Genomic DNA, 24,757 nt, shown 5'->3' on the forward strand with positions numbered 1-24,757 from the left:
TTTGACTGATCGTCTAGTGCCATTCATATCTACTGTCATTTGCTCATATGATTTTAATCCGTGGCCTGTGCCGTATTGTACAACTCGCTCCCTGAACGCCTGCCTTGTCTTGCCTTGTCTGATTTCCCTGCATGATTTGGAAAACACAATAAAGCCATCATGAGCGTAGGTTTTAGCTTAGCCTGTCATAGCCCACTTATTCCCATACGCCATACACCGTCCATAGCCATGTTTACATTCCATATCCCCCTATCTTTCCTTTTGAAAAACATCCCCAATAAACTTAACAGTCCACCTCCACAAGTGCCGGTGAGCGAAGCGTAACCCCCCCTCACAAAGCCAGAACACTCTTAAAAAACGGGTTCCCCACCAACCTGCCATCCTTCTGCACCAACTCCTTCAATCGCCCCACCATCTCCTCCTTACTCATCTGCCCACTCTTGACCTCATCCTTCCACTTCACCAGCACGTCCTTCAACAACGCACTACCCTCCTCCACATCCTGCTTGCTGTACTGCACCCCCAGCCCACCTCCATTCTCCTCGTCATGCTTGCTAGTAAAGTCCTCCAGCTCGTCCGCCTTGCGCTTGGCCATGCGCACCACCTTTTCGGGAAAACGGACCAGCTCGGCTACGTGGATGCCGAAGCTCTGGTCGCAGACTCCCGGCGAGACTTTGTACAAGAGCGTTACCTCGCGCTTCTTCTTCTCTTTTTCACTGTCAGCGTCGGTGTCGGCATCAGTGCCGCTGATATGCGCCGTAACATGCAAATTCTTGACATTAGGATACTGGTCCGCCAGTGCAGTCAGTTCGTGGAAGTGCGTAGCGAACAGCGCAAAGCAGCCGATCTCTTTGACGATGTGCTCGGAGATGGCCCACGCGAGACCAAACCCGTCGTAGGTAGATGTGCCGCGGCCCAGCTCGTCGATGATGATCAGGCTCTCGGCCGTGGCCGACTTGAGGATGTTGGCTGTCTCCAGCATCTCAGCCATGAAGGTCGACACGCCCTTGAGCTGCGAGTCGGACGCGCCGACGCGCGCGAGGATGCTGTCGAAGATGGTGAGTTCTGCGGACGAGCAGGGCACGAAGCACCCGATTTGCGCCATGAGCGCGATTACGCCGATTTGGCGGATGTAGGTCGACTTGCCACCCATGTTGGGGCCCGTGATGATGAGGAAGGAGGAGTCTTCTCGTGAAAGGGTGACGTCGTTGGTGATGAAAGTCACATCATCTTGGACTTCCATGCATGGGTGGCGGGCTTCGGTGAGGACGGTGCGGCCGGTGCCGCGGGGGTGGATCTTGGGCCGGACGTAGGAGGTGGGAGCGTGGACGGAGCAGTGCGCAAAGGAGACGATGACGTCGAGGTGGGCGAGAACGGCGGCGAGCCGCTCGAGGACGGGGCAGTAGGAGGAAGCGACGCCGACGACTTCGTTGACGAGACTGCTTTGGGTGCGGTTGTAGTTCTGGGAGAGCTGATCGAATTCACGGCGGAGGGTTTGGAGAGTCTTGGTGGTGAAGTAGACACCGTTCTTCTGGGTTGAGCACTCGAGGTAGCGCGAGTTGTTGCGGATGCAGCCAGCTTCGGTACGGGTAAGACGCATGCACCAGCCGTGAACCTTGTGGTTCTCAAGGAAGATCTTCTTCTCACGCTCTTGGCCGAGATCATCGGCGGCATCGGCGAACTCGTTGTCCATGTCGGTACGAAGTCGGTCCAGCTTCTTGCGAATGATGCGTAGACTATCGTCGAATTCGGGCTTGATGATGAACTCGTGGTTATCGAGGGCGTCAAGATCAACGGTGGTCTCGACCATTTCCTGAAGCTTGACAAGGCTGTCTGAGAGCTCGCGGAGCTTGTTGGTGTAGACCTCATCAAGAGGGTCACGGTAAGCTTCATCCATCACGCCTTCGAGGGTTCCAATAAAGCCTGGTACGCGGATGACCACCTGGTATGCCCTCACGACGTCCTCTAGTGTTGCCTTGCCACGCTGGAACCGCTTAGACAGCCGATACAAGTCAGGGATGGACCTGAGATGTTCTTCCTGCATTGTCTGTCGTAGCTCGGTGTCATTGGCAAAGGCCTCAACCAGCTGTTGGCGCTTCTCAATCTCCTCCGCATTCATGAGTGGCTGCTTGAGCCATTGTGAAAGTAGCCTGCTTCCCACAGGAGTCTTGCAGTGGTTCAACAACCCGTAGAGACTCATGTTCTTTGCTCCATCCCTAGCACCAGGCATGAGGTTGAGGGCCTTCAATGCTGCCGCATCCAGCTTCATGAACTGGGCCAGGTCGTGTTGGTACAGTTGATACTGGCCAAAATTGGAGGAATCGTGCAGTACGCCTAGATACTTGATGAGGGCCGCGGCAGATCCCATGGCAAGTTTCAAGTCGGTTTGTGGGAGTAGGGTGGCAGCACGTTCATCCTTCAACAACCGTGATAGATCTTGCTCGATGTCCTTGATGCCGAACTCACCTGCAGGTCTTTCTGATACGGCAACACCACAGTTGTCGATGATCTGCCTCAACTTGGCCAACTCTGGATCCTTTTCCTTCTCGCCCTTGTCCTGTGTGATGATGCATTCTTTAACGCCTAGTTGAATGAGCAATGCTTCGAAGTTGGAGTATAGATCGTTATCGAGGAACTCGCTGACTCCCAGTTCCCGTACACTGGCATCGGCAAAGCACACTCCCACTGCCCTGGCCTCCGAAGCCTTGGCTGAGATCTTGACTGCTAGGATGACGGGAGCTCCCTCAAACTGGCCACCTAGTTCATCCTCCACATCCTGTAGGTTTCCCGGAGATGCTTGCTTGACGATCTTCCAGTTCATGCGGCCGCTGGGGCTGGCCCAGATCTCGATTCGTTTCCCTAGCTTGAAGAGGGCTTCACGGAGGAATTGCCGGAAGACGGTGACGGTCATGGTAACAGATGGAAGGCCGGTATGATCGCTTCGGCCAAGCTGGCGGATAACTGATGTTGTCTTGTAGACAGTTCGGGCAATGAAGGTGGCATCATCGCCGTGTGCTGTGTACCAGTCCCCTCTATCGAATATCCTTATGGCCTCTTCGCCAAGTTGTGGCAAGGACTTGTAGAAGCGAATGAAGCCATGTTCGTCATCGACCTACAAAAACCAAAGTGACATAGTTAGCTGGCTGTCGACTGTTTTCTTTCCATATGAAGCTGTTCACCAACCTTGAGCTCTGGTCTGGAGGACATATTGGCCAAGATATCTTACTGATTTCTCGTCCGATGGTAAGGTAGTACAGAATTGACGCCTCCCTCTTGCTTACCGGCACAAATTCCAGAGAAAGAACAGTTGGAGGGCCGAGGTTGCAATGGTGACACCAGGGACTTTTTGCGGAAAGAAGATGCTGGTCTGCGTGTCAGTGGGGAGACGCGCCTCAATTAAAAGAGAAGCATGGGGGACGCGTCTAGGCAGGTACGGAGGTGTCTTTGTAACACCTTCCACAGCACAGACCGCCTAAAAGTGACCATTAACAGAAGGGCCGTTTTGCCGTTTGCAGCGACACACCCCGCGGCCTTTAATTCCCTTCCCCACTTAAACTTTTAGATCGTCACCTTTCAATTCCCATAGTTCCAATCATCTTTCTCTCTCTATTGCATCTTCTCATCACCACACAATATGGCGGAACAAACCCCTCAAGACGTCGTGGCCCACGCCCAATCCCCAGCAGACACCGTATCGACGACCAATACTAAGCGAAAGGCTGAAGAGCAGTTAACGAAAGAGATGGTTGAGCAACAACCACAAACCGAGCAGTCGGCGGCTCCCAGCACCGAGCAGCAACCGACCGAGCAAACCACAACCGCAACCACCACAGACAACACCCAAGAGCCACAAGTGCAACAAAAACAAGACAATGCCGAAAGCCAACCAGCCGATGGCACCACTCCCACGGCCACCAACGAAGACGGCACCCCCAAACTCTCCAAGAACCAACTGAAGCGTCTCCGCAAGCAGGCCGCCCACGAGCAATTCCGCGCCGAGCGCAAAGAAAAGCGCAAAGAGAAGCGTCACCAACAACAAGCCAAGAAGCGGGCGCTGAAAGAAGCCGTGGCAGCCGAAGCCGTCGCAGCGGGCGAGGACCCGGAGGAGGCCGTGAAGAAGCTGTACAGGGAGCCGTGGGTGGCGCACCCGGTGCCGGTGGCCTTCATCATCGACTGCGACTTTGAGGAGTACATGCGCGACAACGAGATCGTATCCCTCTCTTCGCAAATCGTGCGCTCCTACTCGCAGAACCGGCGCGCCAAGTACCAGGCCCAGTTGGTGATCAGCTCGTGGAAGGGCAAGCTCAAGGACCGGTTCGTGCAGGTGCTGAATAACGCGCACCTGAACTGGAAGGGCGGGGTCAAGTGCGTGGAGGGCGATTTCATGCAGGCGGCGGAGGTTGCGAAGCAGATGATGGAGGAGCCGGAGGTCAAGGAGGGCATGATCGATTTTCTCAAGCCGAGTGGAAATGGTGGGTTGTTGCTTCCTGAACCGGAAGCAGTCGAGGAGACGGTGGAGGAGACGGTGGAGGGTGGTGGTGCTCCCAAGGCTCAGCCGAAGCCTGTCGAGGAAGAGGCCGAGGATGTGAACCAGTCGATCGTTTACCTGTCGGCAGAGTCTGACTACACGTTGGACAAGCTAGAAGCCAACACGTGCTACGTCATCGGCGGCCTGGTGGACAGGAACCGCGAAAAGGGGCTCTGCTACGGGCGGGCCAAGGCGGCAAAGGTGCGGACGGCTAAGCTACCCATTGGAGAGTACATGGCCATGCAGAGTCGCTATGTCCTCACGACGAACCAGGTCGTGGAGATCATGGCCAAATGGCTCGAGTGCGGTGACTGGGGTGAGGCGTTCCTGACTGTTATCCCGAAGAGAAAGGGCGGAACCCTCAAGGCCGAGTCATCGTGCGGTACCCCTGCTGCGGACAACGGCGAGGATGATGAAGAGGAGAAGAATGGCGCTGGTGAAGCTAATGGTGAGGCTGCGGCTAAGGAGGTTGCAGAGCAGACGACAGAGCAGGCACAGGATGTGCAGTCGTCTGGTTAAGAGCTCCGTCTTAGCTGGGACAAAATGCTTCGGGTGGCCTGGGTCACGGCTCTGCGCTTTGTAGAGAGAGTCCAGCGAGATCCCCGGCATCATCCACTGGCAGTCTAGCGAACTGCTGTATGTTTAGAATAGCGACAGCATCACATCATATACCCAATTATATTGAGCCAACAACCAAAATACCCTTCAGTCTTCAAAAATGGAGATCGTATCCCCATGTTCAAGCCAGCCGTAGACCTGCTAGACCTCGGCCTACATACCCAATACCTATGGTACAACGCCGATGACCCAAACATCACAAAATATGCAGACATTTAACCCAACCTTTTTATAACCCTCAACCAGTTCCGCCTCTGCTTCACCCTCAAAACTCCATTCCCTCCCCACCTCCCTCCTCTTCCCTCTCCCTCTTAACCTTAACCTCCCTCTCATCCTTCATCAACCCAATCACAAAGCTCCTAAAGAACTCAATATACCCCTTGAGACTGGTCTTCTCCCAATCCACCACATGCTTCTCCTCTCCCTCCCCTTCATGAGCAGGCTCCGGCTTCTTCCACTCATCAATCTCCCTAATCAGACTCTGCACAGTCGGCACCCCCAGGGGATCAAAACCCTCTAGGTTTCTCTTGACATCAATCGGCACACACACCCTGCCCGTTCCAGGGTGCACGACGAACGGCGATTTCAACAAATGGTTCAGCTTCTTGGAGACCTCGATATCCAATCGGGGGTACGTGTGCTCGAGCACGATATCCTGCTTGGCATCCAAAAGGTTCTTGGTGTCGAAATTCTTGGCCGTCATGGAGGTTTTGGCGACCGTGTCGATGTCGGCCCATTTTAGAATTGAGGGGCGGTCGGGGGACGAAGCCCACTTGTTGCGGAGGGCGGAGATGAGTTGTTTCTGGTCAGAGGGGAGAAGAGCCAAAAGCTTCTCTTGTTGCTCCTCGGTACGCCACGGGTCTTGCGCCTCGAGCACGTCCGCCTGGAAATGCTGCTTGAGAATATTGAGCGAGCGGACCAAGTGCGGGTGCAGCGGCCTGCGCAGGTTGACTTTCTTGCCTGACTGCGCGCCGCCGCGGATGACTTCGAGGTAACCGGCGATGGCGCGACGTTTTTGATCGTCGAGCGCGCGCGCTTTCTTGTCGCAGACCCAGGCGTGCGCACCGCGACGGCCCGAGTATACCCACATTATGTGCTTGAAACCAAAGTCTTCGCGCAGCGCCGTGTCGACTACCTTGATGGCCATGGTGATGAACTGCCAGCACCTTTGGCAGATGTTGGCTTTGTCGCAGCACGTGCGGATGTCGTCGTAGTCTGTCAGATCGATATCGAAGCAGAGTTCCTTGGATAAGGGCCGGAAGGCGGACGAGTTGCGCAGGGTCTTGCGGTCGCGCGGGTTGGCGGTGTAGACGGGGCCGATTTCGAAACGAGAGGGCATGAGGCGGAGGACATCTTTGCGGAGTCTGTTCGAGTTGGCCGAGTTAGCGGATGTAGCCATAGGGTAACCAACTAGATGTAAACAAGAAAACTCACAGATCCGAGGTGGCAAAGGATTGGTATCGTAGGTATGCGTCGTTCTGCAGAGTGAAGGCGAATTCACGATGGCCAAAGTCGTTGGTGGGTGTTGGGCTGTGGTTGAGCCATTGGAAGAGATATCGCCATGGGAAGAGACGTTGGTAGAAGGTGCGCATAACTTCGGGATCTGAGGCTTCGTGGAGATCAATCTCCATGTCACTGTAGACAGTTTGTTAGCTTCTATTGTAATGGGTTTGGAAGCATGTCTGTGATGTGCTGCTACCTTTGCGAGGAGAGCAGATCGGGTGAGCTTGCTGGCTCCCGCTTTGCTGCCTTGGTAGTTGGGAACTCGTCGTCTTCGTCGGAGTCCATCTCATCGAACAGTTCTTCGAGCTTCACTCCTGTCGTCGGTTTGTTCTCGCTCGGCGCACTCGGCGCACTCGTGGCCGCATCTGAGACTGGAGTTTCTTGATCGTGTTGCGCCTCGGCTTGGCTAACATCCTTTGACTCTGCTCCGAGGGTCTGAGTTGTAGCATAGGTGTGGGCTGTGGCATTCGAATCCGTCATGTCAATATCCTCGTCTGCTGGTTGTTGGACTTCCGGGACTGCGGCGGTTGTGCTCTCAGCAGCGGCGTCGACCATGGGTATCGGCGAGTCCTCGGACTTTGGTGGTGATTCGGAATGAGGCATCTTGTGTGGGTTTGAGTATGAGAGTGGTTTTACTCAGATCGAGTAGTGTCGTGTCTTTAGCTAGTGTGAAGTGCCGTGGACTTGGAAAGTAAATGTAGCCTCCTCGTTTCTGGTTGTTGATTTGGCAATTCACGAAATGATCGTGAACGTCGCGTTGTAAAACCGCGGCACGCGTAAAGCGCTTGCAGTGGAACTGGGACCATGCGCATGCAGGGCGGGATTGACGTTAACAGCCAAGGCCCACTGATTCACTTCTAGTATACTGAGCCCTAACCCTATTTTCTCACATTGCTCTTGGGAGACGTAATGGAACGGATTGCCTGCGTTTGCAATTGTTTCCTCCTAATACATTTCTGCAGATATTTTTCCACTTTACTATAACACGTTCCGGGATTCATGAAAACCTCACAAATCGCGAGACTTGTTGAAGAAACCTAGAGCGGGGTGTATGGGATGGGGATCGCTGTGCTGGCGAGACCTCGGCCCCCCTGTCTTCCTTCCCCGTATCCGCAGTCCCCTGTTATCAACGCTAAACCCTCGACGTCATTGGGGGCAGGCGGGAACAACCAGCCCAGCAACGTCGACCGCTGACATGGAGCCGAGCAGACAAACCATGGGAGCAACAAGGGAAAGCGGGAAGTACCCAACACTGACCGATCATCCCAACCTTTTCTGACTTTTCCCTGACCTCTTTACCTACCTACGTATCACCTAATCCGTTAATTCGCATACTAGTTCTTATACCAACTGTCTTATACCTCGTGCCACATTGATGATACATCGCCGACCAGGGACACTAATCACATAACCACCAACATGACCGGCTTCCGCCTCACCATCGAGAACGGCTTCTTTCGTGACGTCCACGGGAGACAGATCACGCTTCGAGGCATCAACGTCGCCGGCGACGCTAAGTATCCCAACAAACCCGAGCAGCCCTCTCATATCGGCGAGAACTTCTTCGACGGCGACAATGTTAAGTTTACTGGACGACCATTTCCCAAGGAAGAAGCCCACCTCCATTTCTCGCGTCTAAAACGATTCGGATACAACACCATCCGCTATGTGTTCACGTGGGAGGCTATCGAAGCTGCTGGCCCTGGCATCTACGACGAAGAATGGATACAACACACCATTGACGTTCTGCGCGTAGCCAAGAGCTATGGCTTCTACATCTTTATGGATCCTCACCAGGATGTCGTAGGTCACTTTCTCTTTTGTGTTTTGTTGACCTTCAGAGAAGCTAACTTTGCGCATCGCAGTGGTCTCGTTTTTCGGGCGGCTCTGGCGCCCCCATGTGGACGCTATACGCTGCTGGTCTGAACCCACAAAGCTTTGCAGCGACAGAGGCGGCCATTGTTCATAACGTCTACCCAGAACCCCATAACTTTCCCAAGATGATCTGGTCGACAAACTATTACAGGCTCGCTGCCGCAACCATGTTCACACTGTTCTTCGCTGGGCGAGACTTTGCGCCAAAATGCATCATTGACGGCGTCAACATTCAGGACTACCTACAGGATCACTTCTTCAAGGCCTGCGTCCACCTTGCGCAGCGGATACACGAGGCTGGGGATATTGAAAACGATGTGGTCTTTGGCTGGGAAAGCTTGAACGAGCCCAACAAGGGAATGATTGGTTATGAGGATATCTCTGTCATTCCCAAGGAACAGAACTTGAAGAAGGGGACATGCCCTACAATCTGGCAGACCATACTTACGGGGTCTGGTCGAGCGGTTGAGGTCGATACTTGGGACATGGGCGGCATGGGCCCGTACAAGGTTGGAAGGGCGCTTATTGATCCTAGCGGTGAACAGGCGTGGCTACCAGCAGACTACGACGAGTCTCGCTATGGCTACAAGAGAGATCCCGGGTGGAAGCTAGGCCAGTGTATTTGGGCTCAACACGGTGTATGGGATCCGGCTACCGACTCGCTGCTCGAAAAGGACTACTTCGGCAAGCACCCCAAGACTGGCGAGCATGTCGACTATTCTTATTTCAGCAACCACTACTTCATGGACTTTTTCCGCAAATACCGAGACACGATCCGAGCAATCCACCACAACGCCATCATCCTTCTTCAGGGGCCTACTATGGAGCTGCCTCCCAAAATCATTAATACTCCGGATGGCGATGACCCCTTGCTAGTGTACGCGCCACATTGGTACGACGGCATCACGCTTATGACGAAGAAATGGAACCGAGTGTGGAATGTCGACGTGATAGGGATTCTCCGCGGTAAATACTGGAACCCTGCGTTCGGCATCAAGATCGGGGAGACGGCTATCCGGAATTGCTTCAAAAACCAGCATGCCACAATGAGACAGGAAGGTCTTGACTACATCGGGAATCACCCATGTGTGATGACCGAGTTCGGCATTCCTTACGACATGGATGACAAGAATGCTTATAAGACGGGTGACTACTCGAGCCAGTCGGCAGCGATGGATGCCAACCATTATGGCGTAGAAGGGGCAGGCTTGGAGGGGTACACTTTGTGGCTCTATATGACCAAGGTATGTATCAGTATGTGGGCATTCTTTGCAGATTTGCAGCTAACCGGCGACCGCAGAACGATCATGAAAGGGGAGACCAGTGGAACGGAGAAGATTTATCTATCTTCTCACCGGATGACAAGCTTCTTCCACATTCACCCGTCCCGAAGTCACCTAGTCCCAACCGGTCAAGCTCTAGTTCGAGCTCTGACGTTGAGACAGCAACAACCATTAAAGATGACTTCCTGGACGACGACAGCAGCGTAACCCCAGCTAACATCAAGCGCACGCTCACCAACCCCTCCATCTCGTCGGAGAGCACACAACGCCAGCCGGAACTGACCAACAGTCCAGGGTACCGCGCAGCCGAGGCATATGTGCGCCCAGCACCAATAGCCACCGCCGGTACCGTGAAGAATTACGGGTTCGACCTGCGGTCATGCCAGTTCAACATGACTATCCAAGCTCCGGAGGCGGCCAAGCCGGACACTCCAACAGTGGTCTTCTTGCCCGACTACCACTTCCCCAAGGATGCCTGCCAGGTGGAGGTGAGCTCGGGCAAGTGGGAGATTAGGAGTGATGAGGAAGAGACCACTTCGTTGCAGAAGCTGAGGTGGTGGCATGGAGAAGGGGAACAGACGCTGAGAGTCACGGGTGTGGTCAAGCAGGTCAATGGCGCTTCGGGCGAGGGGGCCGAGGCTGGGTATTATGACCAGGTCTTTAACCAGGCTAAAGGGTTTGCGAACGCTTGCGTTTTGATGTAAGGAAGGGTATCAGGATATTAATGAGACAAACGGTGGTTGAGTAACGCAGCGGTTTGGATCACGAGGAGTACACCACAGCATTGAATTTCATGTTATTACGACAGGGATTTCATTGAATGTATAGCGTAACTCTAGATATATCTTTGAGCTTAGCACGGAGTCGTCGGGATGTATTATCATTATCTTTTGACAATCGGTACATGTGGATGATGTTTCACATTATCGGTTTCTCGGTCGCCAGGGTTGAAACAGCCAACGGATTGTCAGGAAAGCCCGGGAGTCCGAGGTGGAACCATTGCTTAGGAACGGAGCCGGGCCGGGTCCAGACGCGCGGGCGGGCGCGGCTAACTGCCAGGGTGCACTAACAACGTCAGTGCTACAAGGTACCTACCGCCCGAAACAGCGCTGGCGGCAGTGGATGAGGCACCTTCCCCCGTTGAAGAGCTGCGACCATTCATGGGCGGGCAAGTTCTCTCGCCAGGGAAAGTGCGGGACAATTTCCCCCTCGCAGCACACACACACCCCGACCCGAGCGACACGTTTTGAGCTTGCTTTTCTCGGAGACAGGATCTGGAGACACCCAACGACACTTCACCCGGACAAAGGACTGGTGTGCCCCGTTCACCTTCAGTGCGCGAGTCTGGCCCGGTCGGGAAAGATTGGGAATCATTCAATGTGGTGACATGGGCAAGGGAAGGAGAAACGTGTAATACCGAGCGAGCGGGCGACTTGGGATGTCCGCGGGAGAAAGGGGTCATTTCAGTTGGTCATCTAATTTCCAAGGTCTGCACAGTGTCATCCGATATCCATTTTCATTCTCATTTTCATATTCAATCTTTTTTTTTCCTCTTTCTGTCGCTGTCGTCGGGTCATGATAGGTATTATTGCCAACAACATCTACCAACACCAACACCAACTACCCAACAAACAACCCACAAAAAGTCACCCGTCACTGGACTGCACTTTGGTACTACTGAGTGTCGTGACGGGAACTACGATACCTAGGGGCAAGGTCGTGGTCATTGACGTTGTCGTATCACAATCCACAACCACATCAACCAGCACAACCACACACCCTCTCCAGTCCTCTTTAGTTCAAGACAGACAGTGCCGTCATTCGTGTCAGTTCAGCCAACCGAACAATCCACTCTCATCCTCGATTAGGTGGTTGCCATCCTGTCAGTCACAGTAACACAAGACAATTACCTCTACCTCTCTTCACTACCCGTCGTCGACCGACCCTACCTAGGTCCAAGTATATCCCACTTGAAGCTACCTCACGTCTGACCTCCCACACACACAGTCCACACTAGTGGCTGTACCTCGGGACGCTACCTATACAAGCTATACCTACCGTACCGTACATACACCAGTCACCACATACCGATCGCCGCGAACCGACGGTTTGTCGTTCCTGTCGCAGCAATTACCCCGATCACCCCGACCTTTGTTATCTCGACTGTGTCGCACCCAATAGTAGAACGAGTCCCAATTAGACGAGTCCGGTCCCAACAACCACAACACCACACCCTCTTTTTTCTACCAGTGTTGGTCGTCGAAGACATACGCTCGTTTGTCTCTATTCCCATCTTCGACGACAACATCCTCCATATGTCACCACAGTCCAGGTAGACTCTAGGTATTCCAGCAACAAAGCCCTTACCTTGGCATTCGCTTTCCTGTCCTTCGTGGTCTGTTTCTGCACCGGCTCAGACTATCATCCCCTCCAAAGCAGATATTTCCAGAAACATCAGACGATTCGCGCAAAACCGATCGGCCTCAGCCTTCCCCGCCCTGCGAACCTCGATCAACCGATAGTCCGTGGCCGGCGACCCTTGCCGGCCATCACACATCTCTACCGCCATATACCGCCATACCGATACCGTCCGTGGCCATCGCCTTAACGCCTTACTTTTCCCGACGACATCGCTCAACACCGTACCTAGGTGTTGCCTCCGGCCATGTACCAAAATGGCCAGAGGGACCCTCCGCGGCCCTTTGCGGTCCCGCCGCCACCGCCCATGTCACCCCCGCAAGTCGGTTCTGGAGTCGCAGGCATCAACAATGTCATGAACATTCCTCCTCCACCTCCTCGCTACCCGCCAGCACCAGGAACTGTTGGCGGCTCCTTATTGCCGCCCCCTCCCGGCCCGCCTCCCGGAAACCCAGGTTTTCCCCCGAGCGCAATTCCCCCGCCGAGCGCCTTGGGCTCTGCACCATGGCATGGCGCCTGGGGACGCCCATATAATGGACAAACCGCCTTCAACCTTCCTCCTCCCCCACCTGGCGGAAATGGCGGGCTGCAGGCCTACAATCCCTTGTTGCATGCGCAGGCTGCTGCAGCGGCGGCTGCGGCTGCGTCCGCTTCCAACACCCCGGGTCCACCTACTACCTCGATCACGATACCTCCTCCGCCTCCACAGAGCGAGCAAATGAGCGCGACCTATATTCCTTCGGCCGGCGATACGTATGGTGAGGGTGTTGGCATTCCGGGATTGGGGCTGCCCGAAGAGATGGGTGGCCCAGGGAGCTGGACCGCGGTCGAACAACAGCGCCTGGGAGGAATGCCCATAGAGGATGCGCATAGGTTATACGCTGCCCCAACGGCCGACAGGGGCTTATCGACCAACAGCAATACCACCAACAGCTCTTCTGCAATCCCTCTCGAGCTGGCAGCCCAGTGGCCGCTTGAAAGGGTTCTGATGTGGCTTCAGGGAAACAGCTTCTCCCAGGACTGGCTGAACACGTTTAAGGTTTTGAACCTCCATGGCGCGCAGTTTCTGGAGCTCGGAAGTGGTCACGGTGGTCGTGGGAACTTTGGTATGATGCATCAGCAGGTATATCCGCAGCTGGCGCATGAGTGCCAGATGAGCAAGACGGGCTGGGATCAGACGAAAGAGCGGGAGGAAGGCAAGCGGATGCGACGACTCATCAGGGGAATCGTAACGGGACGGCCCGTTGACGCATCCAAAGTTTCACCGGCAAGTGGAGGCGGGCAACAAGCAGGAGGAAATGCAGGCGGTCATGCTCGCAAAGAGTCCGTTAGTGCAAGTGTCCCGCCTAGCGCAGGTCCCGATTCTGCAGATTCTCCAAACGTGGAGTTTAGCAAATCTCGTCCCTTCGTGCAGGAGCGGGAAGAGCAAGTTCAGTCCGGTCCCAAGGCCCCGGGCCCGGGCTTTGCAGGCAGGAGATTCTCCCAATCGCGCTCAACAACGATGCCGCTGCTGACGAGTACCATGTCTTCAGCCGAGCCAAACCACCGTAGCCTGATGAAGAACCTGGATATAGACAGCGCCCGTCGTCACAGCCCGAGCACCAGCAACGTGAGCGAATCCGGCGACTTAAACGCAGGCACGTTCCGTAACGTTGGAAGAGAAAGGGCCGGGGACAGTCCGATCGGTGGCAGTCCTAACCCATCCTCTGCCCTCTTTCCTTCTAGCGCCAGCAACAACACAGTCTTGCCATCGTCACCTCGAAGTGGCAGCAGGTTTGGTCATCGTTCGCGCAACAGCAGTGATTCAGTATCTTCAAACGCAGCACAGTACGGGTCTGGCGTTCCTGCCGATGCCGCAGCCATGTTTAAGAACGGAAGCCTCGCCGATATGATTAAGAATAGCTTTAACACAAACAACCCGGACCGTCGGCACGGTCAAGATGGCGGTCGGCCTTTGGGTGTCGTTGATACCGGAGACAGGAGTACCGGAGACAGGAGTGCCGGGACTGAACCTCCAAATAGCGCCAAAGGCGCAAAGTCCTTCTTGTCCTTCTTGTCGCGGAACAAAAGAAAGGAAGATGGGACATCGCCCGACGAGCTGGATTCCCCCACTAGTCCAGCCACCGGCTTCAAGGCTCACTCGCTTGGTAGTCGTGCCGGTCATGTCAGCGAAACTTCCCTCGATCAGCGCCCCGGTTCAAGTATCTCGACTCACGATCACAGCTTCGGCTTTCACAGCGGCCATAGTAGGAAGAAGAGCGTGGTCGCTACCCGGGTTTATCTCCTCGCTACGCTGGACCACTGGAATTATCGTATGTTGGATGTTACTGATATCGACTCCGCACATGACTTGAGACAGCTAGTGTGCATCAACCTGGGCCTACCTGACAGTGACGGCGCGGCAATTTACGTGACTGAACTGGGCAAGTTTGAGCATGAGGAGCCCTTGGACGACATGAAACTGCTCACGAACAAAAGACTACGGGCGGATGCAGTCGGTACGCTAAAACTGTTTGTAAGACCGGGCGGCTTGATGAATTCGCCATACCCAGGTAACGGAGCCCAAAGCGGTCAACCATCATCGTATGTCCCTCGTGGCGCCCCTCCCATGGACGAGGAAATTTTCAACAGGCTAAACGGACAAAGGCAGCGTTCTAGTTCATCGCCGCCGACGTCGAGGCAGAATACGATATCCAGCAAGGACCGGGACGAGAAGATGCCAGCGGTGGAACAAGTCGAGTACAAGGCCTCGGAGCCCCCCAGAAAGCACGCCACCAAGGAGTCGAGCCCGGTTGGAGAGACGACCCCGGTCGGCATCGTCGGCAGGAAAGTGGACTTTGACCAGCCCCGACTCTCGCCGTTCGAGGACAAGAGGCCCGATCACCTGTTTCCGGTACGAAAGGCACCTGCACCACCAGGGGACCCATCGGCTACTTTAACCAAGGTCAATTCACTGAGTAAGAAAACTGGACAGGGATTCCGACCTAGCACCGCACATGCCACGCATCACCATCATCACAACGCGATAGATCATGGGTATCACCAGAGACGGGTATCGACGGATATCCGCGAGAACACGACGTCCGAGAGGCAGACGAGGAGGCCGGCCGCCATAAGAGGAACCGCCGAAGTACCATCGCCATCAGGAGGAATTGGCAGCTTGTTAATCAACATGGGCGGCCACCTGGGTGGCATCGGCCATCCTGTCGCCGGCGGTGCTCGCGCATTATCACCAAATCGTGTCGCCTCAGCGCCTGTCGGGCATGGTGGTGAGATGAGCGAACAGCAAAGAGGTAAGGGAGCCATGTCTTTGGTCGACTTTGGACAGCGCAAAAGATCAAGCTCCGGTGCCAGTGCCAGTGCCGGTGTCAGTGGAGGCAGTAGCCCGCGGCCGTCGGGAGGTGTACCTGGATCGCCCGGGCAAACCACCTGGAACTCCAGAAATGTGCCCTTCCTCGTCCCAGATTATTCACCGGGTGGCACTCCTCAACAGTCACTGTCACCACAGACGGCAAGGTCACACAACGGAAGAGATGGCGGACTTCACATGTCTGACAGCTTCCGTGAACGTGTCCTTGGCCGGCAGCAGAGCTCAGATCAGCGAAATCCCCGTCACGATCAGAACCACTACCTTGAAACTACTAGAACAGATGCTAAAATGCGTTACCAAGCAGTACGCGCGCCGTCGCCTTCAGCTGTTAGTCCCAATGCTCGTAGGAGACCTAGCGAGTCTCATATTAGCCAGCAACAATATCAGCAGAATTACCGGCCGTCATCATCACAACAGCACCATCCACATCTTCAGCAGCAGCAGGCGCAGCAACAGCAGCAGCAACAATACCAGTCGAGACAACAGCAGCCACAGCCGCCGCAACAACAGCGAGATGCCCCGGCGCATCACGAGGAGTCTAAGCGTAAATCCCATGGTCCTGATGTGGACTTCAGCGATAACGATGTGCGCTTCACCCCACCTCCGGAGAATGAATCCACGAATGCCGGTTCAGATCATCAGGACTACGCAGACGACCAGGATGATTCGGACGATTCGGACGATGGCCTCTTTGCGGTTCCGATCTCGAAACCCAAGGCAGCAGAGACGTCGAAGACGAAGGATGATTCAAACAGGGGCGAGGATGGACTCAACAAGCGTCCCAGTTTGAAGCTGGCAACCGACCGCTCCAAGAAGAACTTGTCCGTGGCGTTCACCACACCTCAGGCCAGCCCCAGTATGGCCACGTTTACCGAGGAACCTGAACATACCAGTGTGCCATCGTCATCGAGTCACGGTCACGGTCACGGTCACGGTCACCGACAGTCAGCGCCTGTTCCGTCGGGATCAAAGGGATGGGAACAGGAAGAGACGGAGTGCAAGATTAGCAGGCGCAAGTCCTTTATTGAGAAGGATGTTTGGGCCAACCGTCCCCCGACCGACGCCCTTATCAACAACCTCGAGGACTTTTTCCCCAACTTGGACGTCGACCAACCTGTGCTTGAGGAGGGCAATGACACGGAGGTTGAGGCCCCGTCACCGATTGCCGAGGTGGACGAGAGCCAGTTCCAGACACAGCCGCAGCAGATAGCGCAACAGATGGCTCAGAGCAACAGCGCAGCTGCCAGCAGCAGTAACAGCGCTGCTATGCTACCGCCGCTTACCAGGGTTTCACACTCGACTTTCAACGAGAGTGATACACTTGGATCGGACGAGTCTACGCTCAAGGCGCTGGAGTCACGCCCGTCATCGATGGTATCTGGCAGTGTGCGCCGGTCTAGGGGTCTCGGTCGCATGAAGTCCATTCGTGAGGTGGCCCGCGGTGCGCACGAAGCTCACAAGCGCTACACGCAAACGTCGCTGCAGATGAACGTGGCGGCGCCGGCGGTGCCCAACGCGACGACCAACCTCATGCGCCGCAAGAGCACAAAGATGTTCAACGCCAACATTGTGCAAATCGAGCCCAGGCGAGGGTCCATTCTATCCACCATTCCCCAAGAGACCTTGCCCACGCAAGACAACATCAACACGCTACCGAAGAGACAAACAACCTTCCGCTGGTTCAAGGGTCAGCTAATCGGCAAGGGCACCTTTGGCCGCGTATATCTGGGTATGAACGCCACAACCGGTGAGTTCCTGGCCGTGAAGGAAGTTGAAGTCAACCCCAAAGCTGCCCAGGGCGACAAGAAGAAGATGCAAGAGCTCGTCGCCGCGCTCGACCAGGAGATCGACACGATGCAGCACCTCGATCACGTCAACATCGTGCAGTACCTCGGCTGCGAGCGCAAGGAGACCTCTATCTCCATTTTCCTCGAGTACATCTCCGGTGGCTCGATCGGCTCCTGCCTGCGCAAGCATGGCAAGTTCGAAGAACCCGTCGTCGCCTCGCTCACGCGACAGACCCTTTCCGGGTTAGCCTACCTCCACCGCGAAGGCATCTTACATCGCGACCTAAAAGCCGACAACATCCTGCTGGACCTAGACGGCACATGCAAGATCTCCGACTTCGGCATCTCCAAGAAGACGGACAACATCTACGGTAACGACAAGACCAACTCGATGCAGGGGTCCGTCTTCTGGATGGCGCCCGAGGTTATCCGCTCCCAAGGTGAGGGGTACTCAGCCAAAGTAGATATTTGGTCCTTGGGCTGCGTGGTGCTGGAGATGTTTGCGGGACGAAGGCCGTGGAGCAAGGATGAGGCGATTGGAGCCATTTACAAGATTGCGAATGGAGAGACGCCGCCTATTCCGGATGATATCAGGGAGGAGATCACGCCGATTGCGATTGCTTTTATGTTGGATTGTTTTACTGTGTAAGTGCTTTCATTCCTTGGTGGATGAGAGTTGAGGAGTCGATGCGGGGGATGAAGGAGGTGATGATGATGATCGTGAACGAAGTGGGCTAATAATGTGAAACAAAACAGCGACCCAACTGATCGCCCAACCGCCGACGTTCTTCTCTCGCAACACCCGTTTTGCGAACTGGATCCTAACTACAGCTTCATGGATACGGAGCTGTATGCTAAGATTAGGGGGACTTATTAATTCACACGCTATCGCCATCATCATATCGATATCTACACACAGGCAAACACTTAAGTCCTTACTTGTGTTCACCACATGCACTACGATCAAATCAAGAGCAGGAGCCAGAAAGGAGAAGTATGCATAGCTACCGCGCTGAGAGGAGAGCGCAGGAGGAAGAACGGGAAGGTTCAGAGCAGCAGAGTTATAAAGTTAGTAGTAATGAGTGGACATCATCAAAAGGTCGAGGAAAAGGGGGTAATGGGACGGCTACGGTCACGGTCAGGCTTTTAGGTATTCAGGGAGGGACAGAGGGGACTCTTGGGAGCTCTTTATGGTTCTCGGTTCGGGAGGCAAATCAGTGGAACTTCTCGGGCGCTTTAGTTGTCTGTCTTCGTCTGTCTGTACCATTCTGTGTGTGCGTCGTGTCAAGTGCGGTTGTAATTTACGAACTGGTCGAGCTGGGCTCTACCTCACATGGACATCAAGAGACTGCGAGAAAATCAAGAGTTAATTGGTACCTCATCCGATTGACACCCGTGCCTTTCGTCTGATGTTGTTTTATCTTAATTCTAGAGAGGAGATGAGATGTTCGGATGGGATGAATATCAAAGGTCAGAGCTTGGGACCATGATGGTGGAGGGGCTCGGCACCAAAGATCCGTTGTTGCTGTTTTCGGTACTCGAGACGCATGTGCAAAGTAGCATTCTGAATGGACTCGATGGACTCGACAGAGTGATTGGTTGACAGCTTGATAACTTGATGTAAAGATGAAGGTACCTTGGACAGTAGGTAGTGTTGCGGCTCTTCTTATTCCCGTGAACCTTTTCTTCCTCCTTCTCTTGGATCGTTTAAACCTTGATTTATTCTGATCTTTCGAGATTGATATCCGGACTGCTGGAGTCGAACTCTACAGAATTACAAACACAGAGACTCGGTAGTTGATATCCAAACATTCCACACCGTCATTGTCTCCTATACTTGGGGGTTGTAGTGCGGCTTGGGACTTTTCCTCAACCACCTCTTCATAAAAGAGGAGGAAAAAAAATTATGGGACAGCGAAATGTTCATAGGACAAACTAAACTATTCGAGAATGCTAACTATTTTTTTGTAGAAATTTTTTTCAAAATTCCAAGAAAAATAAGGGTGGTAGATATAATAATAACTAAATCGCTCTTAAAGGTTTTAGTGTCATGGGGCTGGCGCCCAGAGTGTCTGCCTGGCTTGAACCCTATATAAGCCAGGCCTGCCCTCCGGTTGGATGCACTCTTGGGGTGCGCCGCACGAACCACACTTCTGACCTTGGCGTTTCTGGCACCTCCAATATCCGCACCTCTCTTGTGTGGTTAGCTGCAAGCTCCATGCTATACTGGCACAGACATCTCTTTTCCTCTTTGTCGAATATTACAACTTTCACCAAAGCCTACCTGAGTGTATACCTTGTAAAACTCTTACATTTAGAATTACATCTTTAGTTACATAACTATTAAAATTCATCATACGCTAAGTGGTAGTGAGTATTGTACTAATAACTTTCTTAATATTTTAATACTAATATAGATTATCTTATAAACATTTCGCTGTCCTATAATTTTTTTCCCTCTCTTTAATGAAGAGGTGGTTGAGGAAAAGTCCCAAGCCGCACTACAACCCCCAAGTAGCTGTCCCTGCGTCCCTTGTCTCCTCGGAAGATCAAGCAGCGTTCCAGACTGCCGACTGCGGCCTGCGGAATCGAGACAAGGCCAAGCCGCGCCAGGGACTTTACCCACCATTGCACTTCAATCTAGGCCAATCATACAACGCATTGACTTGGCAAATGGCACATGGCTTTCCACGGTTCCTTGCGCTCGTCCACCAAGGTCTCTCCGGGGCAAATCTATTGCACATCCACTGAACGAGTTGAGGTGACGATCCGAGGGGGGCCCATCCTCGCTCGCCGGTTCCCCCCCCCCCCCCCCCCCCCCCCCCCTTCAAAAAAAAAGGGTTCACACCTGAGGGGGGAGGGAGGGACCGGCAAGTCTGGGCAATCTCGACTCTTTGGAATGAATGCCACATTTCGTTCGTTTTTCCTGCTTTCTCATCTTTCCACCTTGACACATCCACTCCCTTTTCTGCGATTGGGTCCGACGACTGTACTCTTCACTCTTGGTTACACCTTGGGTTCAGCAGTCGTTTCGGTCTGGTCTACCAACCGAGTCATCAACCTCGCTCAACTCCCGACGAAGCTGTGTGTTACAGCTTCCCTTGGAATTGTCGTTGCTGTCTTCCCAAGAGAGACTCGGTTGCGACTTCCTTTGAGAAGGAACATAGGGGACACAATCTTCAGTTTCTAGAGATAGTTGCCGTACACCTAGAAGGGTACCTACCACTGTTCATCTAGGTTACATACTGAACGAACTTAACCCGACCAACCGAACAACACCATTCTCGGCATTGTTGGATACCTACCTATCGACGAGCGAACGGCCCCCTCCTGATCAACCATGCCATGCCGTTGGATATCGGTTGTTCTCCCTTGAATACTTCGACTTCGCTGTCCTCCCTCCCTAATACCTACCTCTAGGTAGCTTCGCGACTACCTACAGCCCATATAGGGCACGTTCGTCGACCACGTCCCCTATTTTTTCCCTTGACGGTCCTCCTCGACTCTGACCTGCCAGTCTGAGATCCTGGCCAACACGCCCATCTTCCACTTCCTCAGCGGCCGCCTGTCGCTACCATGCTACGCATACGAAGATACCGCCCGTTCCTCATAGGCGCATTCATCATCCTTGTGCTGCTATACCATGTCTCCCAGAACTCGGACTGGGAGCTCTCACAATCTGCGTTGTACCAGCCGAAGAAAGCGGCGCCAGGGGCAGACTCGGCCACAAAAGACAACCAAAATGTGGAATACAAACCACCACAACCGCCGAAACCTATACCCACTACGAGCCATGTTGTTGGATTTGCGTCGCAAAAGCCTACATCGATAGCACAGCAAACTTCTATCACGCAACCTACACCGAAAAAGGAGACGGGTATCAGGATTCCCCAGCTTAAGACAAGCAATGAGGTACCTGGTGGTTTTGGCCTGCCCACTCCGGCCCCTACAGTCGGGAAGGCGCATGACCATAGTGCCCCCGAGGAATCACACGTTGCCGTGAAGCTGCCCGATCGACCTGTGCCGGAAACGAATGAGGATGGCTCCAAAGTACACGGTGGGGATATCGAAGATGACGTCAAGCCGACATCGACAAAAGTCCACTGGCAGAAGCCAAGTGAATACTTTCCTGTTCCCAAGGAATCCATCATCAAGCTACCCACCAGCAAGCCCAAACCCATGCCCACGGTACAATTCAACTTTGGTGCCGAATCCCCCGAGGCCAAGGAGAAGCGTCTGGCTCGTCTGGACAAGGTCCGGGCAGAGGCGCAACGCGCTTGGTCCGGCTACAAGAAGTATGCCTGGGGCCACGACGAGCTCACGCCCGTCACCAAGCAGTCCAAGGACCCCTTTTGCGGGTGGGCCGCCACGCTGGTTGATTCGCTGGACACGCTCTGGATCATGGGGCTGAAGGAGGAGTTCGACGAAGCGGTCGAGTACGTCAAGGAGCTGGATTTCACCTACTCCGCGTACCGCTCCGAGATCCCCGTTTTCGAGACGACTATCCGCTATCTCGGTGGTTTCCTGGGCGCATACGACGTATCCGGTGGGGAAAAGACCACGGCCGGATACAAGATCCTCTTGGACAAGGCGGTCGAGCTCGCCGAGGTGCTCATGAGCGTCTTCGACACCCCAAACCGCATGCCGATCCTGTACTACAACTGGCACCCGGCTTTCAACGTCAATCCCAAGCGGGCGTCCACCAGTGCCGGTATGGCCGAGATGGGCACTCTCAGCATGGAGTTCACGCGCCTGGCTCAGCTGACAGGCGAGAATAAGTACTATGACGCTGTAGCCCGCATCACGGACGCCCTGGAGGATCTGCAGAACCGCGAGGATGGAACCGCCCTACCGGGAATCTTCCCGGAGCATATCGACGCTTCGGGCTGCAACCGCACCGCTCAGGCTGCTTCCAGCTGGGAAAACCTCAGCAACGCCGGAAGACAGCAGGTCGACGACGCTAAGGACGTTGGCGAGGAGCCGCAGGGCTACACCGCAGGAATGACGGACCAGGACATCCAGAACGGCAAAGACCCGCTAAACTTCAACGGCGTCACGAAGCGATCCCGAGTCGACCGACGAACGCCCCCGCCTCGTTACTCTATCCCCAAACACCAGCCTCCCCCATGGAAAGGAATCAAACACCAAGGTCCCCCACACAACGCGGAAGGGATGCCTGCAAACTGGGACTGCGTCCCCCAAGGCCTGGTAGCTGGCGGCTGGGGCTCCGAGTCCTACAGCATGGGCGGCAGCCAGGACTCGGCGTACGAGTACTTCCCCAAGCAATACCTCTTGCTTGGCGGTCTGGAGCCCAAATACCGCGCCATGCACGAAAAGGTGTCGGCCGCCGTGAAGAAGTACCTCCTCTTCCGACCTATGGCGCCCGGCAACCCGGACATTTTGTTTTCGGCCAAGGTTGTCAGCCCCGACCACACGGACGAGAAACTGAGCTACGAGTGGGAGGTGACGCACTTGACGTGTTTCCTGGGTGGCATGTTCGGGTTGGGAGGCAAGATTTTCGATAGTCCCGAAGACGTGGAGATCGGACGGAAACTTGCCGACGGCTGTGCTTGGGCGTACGAAGTGATGCCGACGGGTATCATGCCTGAGTATTCCATGGTCTTGCCGTGCGCGAAGGCGGATGATTGCCAGTGGAACAAAACGGCTTGGTATCATGCTATTGACACGGACGCCGGGTGGAGGGATCGGCAGCTGAAACAATGGGAGGTTAATCATGCGGAGTGGGTGCAGGAGGTGAAGGTGCTTAAGAAGGAGTATGCGGAGGCTGAGGAGGCGGCGAAGGTGGAAGCGGAAGCGGAAGCCAAGCGCAAGGTGGAAGAGGAAGAGAAAACACGGCCGGTGTTGGAGAATAATTCGTCTTATGTTCAAGGACAAGGACAAGGACAGCAAGAAGCATCGGCAGTAAACGCCGCGCCCAAGGGTGTGTCCGGTGTTCACCAGGGCATGCAGCAAGACGTCGATTACCACCTGACCAAGAGGAGGTTCCCGGAAGACGACAAGATCGAGGTGGCCACCAAGGTGAACAAGATTGAAGAGGAGCTTGACCTGAACAATAATAACAACTTGCGTGCTGGTGGCCAACAGCAGCAGTATCAACAACAAAAACCGTTGCTCGAACTTCACCTCCCGCCGGAACCTGAAAAGCCGCTCAGTCATGAGGAATACGTCCAGGATAGGATCGAGAGGGAGAATATCCCGCCGGGGTTCACAAGTTTGAATGATAAACGGTATATTTTGCGGTATGTTGCCTTTTATTTACTTTTCCCCTTCCCCGTCCTACTCTGCTTCCATATAAACACATACTGACATCTGACGAAAACAAAAAACAGCCCCGAAGCAATCGAATCCGTATTCTACTACTACCGCATCACCGGCTCTTCAGTCTGGCAAGATAAAGGCTGGCGAATGTTTGAGTCCGTCATCGCCGCCACGCGAACGGACATTGCGCACTCTGCCATTGACAATGTTGCTTTTGCTGCCCCTGCCTCTTCCTCTTCCAAGAACAGCGACGACAACGAGGTGGACCAGGAGGAGAAGGTGAAGAAACCAAGTTTCACAGACAGCATGGAGAGTTTCTGGCTGGCGGAAACGCTCAAGTATTTCTATCTGTTGTTTGCGGAGCCGGATGTTATTAGTTTGGATGAGTGGGTGTTCAATACTGAGGCTCATCCTTTTAGACGGCCGACGTAATGTAGGAGGTCTAACTTGGGTCGGACTTGGCATACGATAGGGGGTTGGCAAGTTGGATTGATTTGGACTGGAAAGTGAGTTGGGTACTCGAGTTGGATACTATCTACTATAGTGGAAGCAAGCAAGTGAGTTGGATTCGAAAGAACGAAACGGAAGAGAGAAAAGAGAGAGAGGTAGTTGACCTTTGAATGACCATTCTTATGAATTAACATGTCGTTACATACCCTGGTTGAATGGGTGATGATAAACCCTACCTACCTGTTTAGTGACTCTGATTCAGGGATATTCATCTACCTGGTGTCTGTAGCATGGGGATGTAAATTCTAGGAAAATAGAAGACGGAAAGGAAACATAACGTGCCTAGGGACATGGATGAAACCAAGCGATCCATGCTTTAGACAATGGTACCGTGTGATATCTTTTTGGAAAAATATACACGAACAAATGATGCCGAAGGAAACTCTTCCAACATCTAAAACCTTATATGCCTTGTTCATCCACAATACTCCATATCATGCATACGTACAGAAGTTGATAATGACACATACATCTAGTATAGGACCTTCTGACAGATACTTTTGAACGCCCCTAGCCCGCACACCATCGAAACAGTAGTGACTGCCCCATCCACCCATTTCTTGTTTAGATCACCTCCCCTCTTTAT

General features: G+C 54.0%; 6 protein-coding genes across 6 annotated transcripts; 4 read left to right on the forward strand and 2 right to left on the reverse strand.

Moving 5' to 3' along the window:
- Positions 1-76: 76 nt before the first annotated feature.
- On the reverse strand, positions 77-3,430 carry SMAC4_03669 (uncharacterized protein). Its single transcript, XM_003351315.2, has 2 exons — positions 3,184-3,430; positions 77-3,112 (listed from the first exon to the last, which is right to left on the reverse strand). The coding sequence occupies exons 1-2, from the start codon at positions 3,205-3,207 to the stop codon at positions 332-334; spliced, it is 2,805 nt and encodes a 934-aa protein (XP_003351363.1). The 5' UTR covers positions 3,208-3,430; the 3' UTR covers positions 77-331.
- A 204-nt stretch (positions 3,431-3,634) lies between these two features.
- SMAC4_03670 (uncharacterized protein) lies at positions 3,635-5,047 on the forward strand (the record flags this gene model as incomplete). Its single annotated transcript, XM_003351316.1, has 1 exon — positions 3,635-5,047. The coding sequence occupies one exon, from the start codon at positions 3,635-3,637 to the stop codon at positions 5,045-5,047; it is 1,413 nt and encodes a 470-aa protein (XP_003351364.1).
- Positions 5,048-5,411: 364 nt separating this feature from the next.
- Positions 5,412-7,426, reverse strand: SMAC4_03671 (uncharacterized protein; the record flags this gene model as incomplete). Its single annotated transcript, XM_003351317.2, has 3 exons — positions 6,846-7,426; positions 6,581-6,781; positions 5,412-6,510 (listed from the first exon to the last, which is right to left on the reverse strand). The coding sequence occupies exons 1-3, from the start codon at positions 7,250-7,252 to the stop codon at positions 5,412-5,414; spliced, it is 1,707 nt and encodes a 568-aa protein (XP_003351365.1). The 5' UTR covers positions 7,253-7,426.
- A 265-nt stretch (positions 7,427-7,691) lies between these two features.
- Positions 7,692-10,738, forward strand: SMAC4_03672 (uncharacterized protein). Its single transcript, XM_003351318.2, has 3 exons — positions 7,692-8,452; positions 8,515-9,768; positions 9,825-10,738. Exons 1-3 carry the CDS (start codon positions 8,069-8,071, stop codon positions 10,509-10,511), a joined length of 2,325 nt encoding a protein of 774 aa, XP_003351366.1. The 5' UTR covers positions 7,692-8,068; the 3' UTR covers positions 10,512-10,738.
- A 1,130-nt stretch (positions 10,739-11,868) lies between these two features.
- SMAC4_03673 (uncharacterized protein) lies at positions 11,869-18,829 on the forward strand. The gene is made up of 3 exons (XM_024655443.2): positions 11,869-15,518; positions 15,900-18,027; positions 18,139-18,829. The coding sequence occupies exons 1-3, from the start codon at positions 12,473-12,475 to the stop codon at positions 18,257-18,259; spliced, it is 5,295 nt and encodes a 1,764-aa protein (XP_024511330.1). The 5' UTR covers positions 11,869-12,472; the 3' UTR covers positions 18,260-18,829.
- Positions 18,830-20,228: 1,399 nt separating this feature from the next.
- SMAC4_03674 (uncharacterized protein) lies at positions 20,229-24,325 on the forward strand. Its single transcript, XM_003351320.2, has 2 exons — positions 20,229-23,642; positions 23,733-24,325. The coding sequence occupies exons 1-2, from the start codon at positions 20,959-20,961 to the stop codon at positions 24,091-24,093; spliced, it is 3,045 nt and encodes a 1,014-aa protein (XP_003351368.1). The 5' UTR covers positions 20,229-20,958; the 3' UTR covers positions 24,094-24,325.
- Positions 24,326-24,757: the final 432 nt, after the last annotated feature.

This window comes from Sordaria macrospora, chromosome 6 (assembly GCF_033870435.1).
Source record: "Sordaria macrospora chromosome 6, complete sequence".
In the NCBI taxonomy this organism is placed as follows: domain Eukaryota; kingdom Fungi; phylum Ascomycota; class Sordariomycetes; order Sordariales; family Sordariaceae; genus Sordaria; species Sordaria macrospora.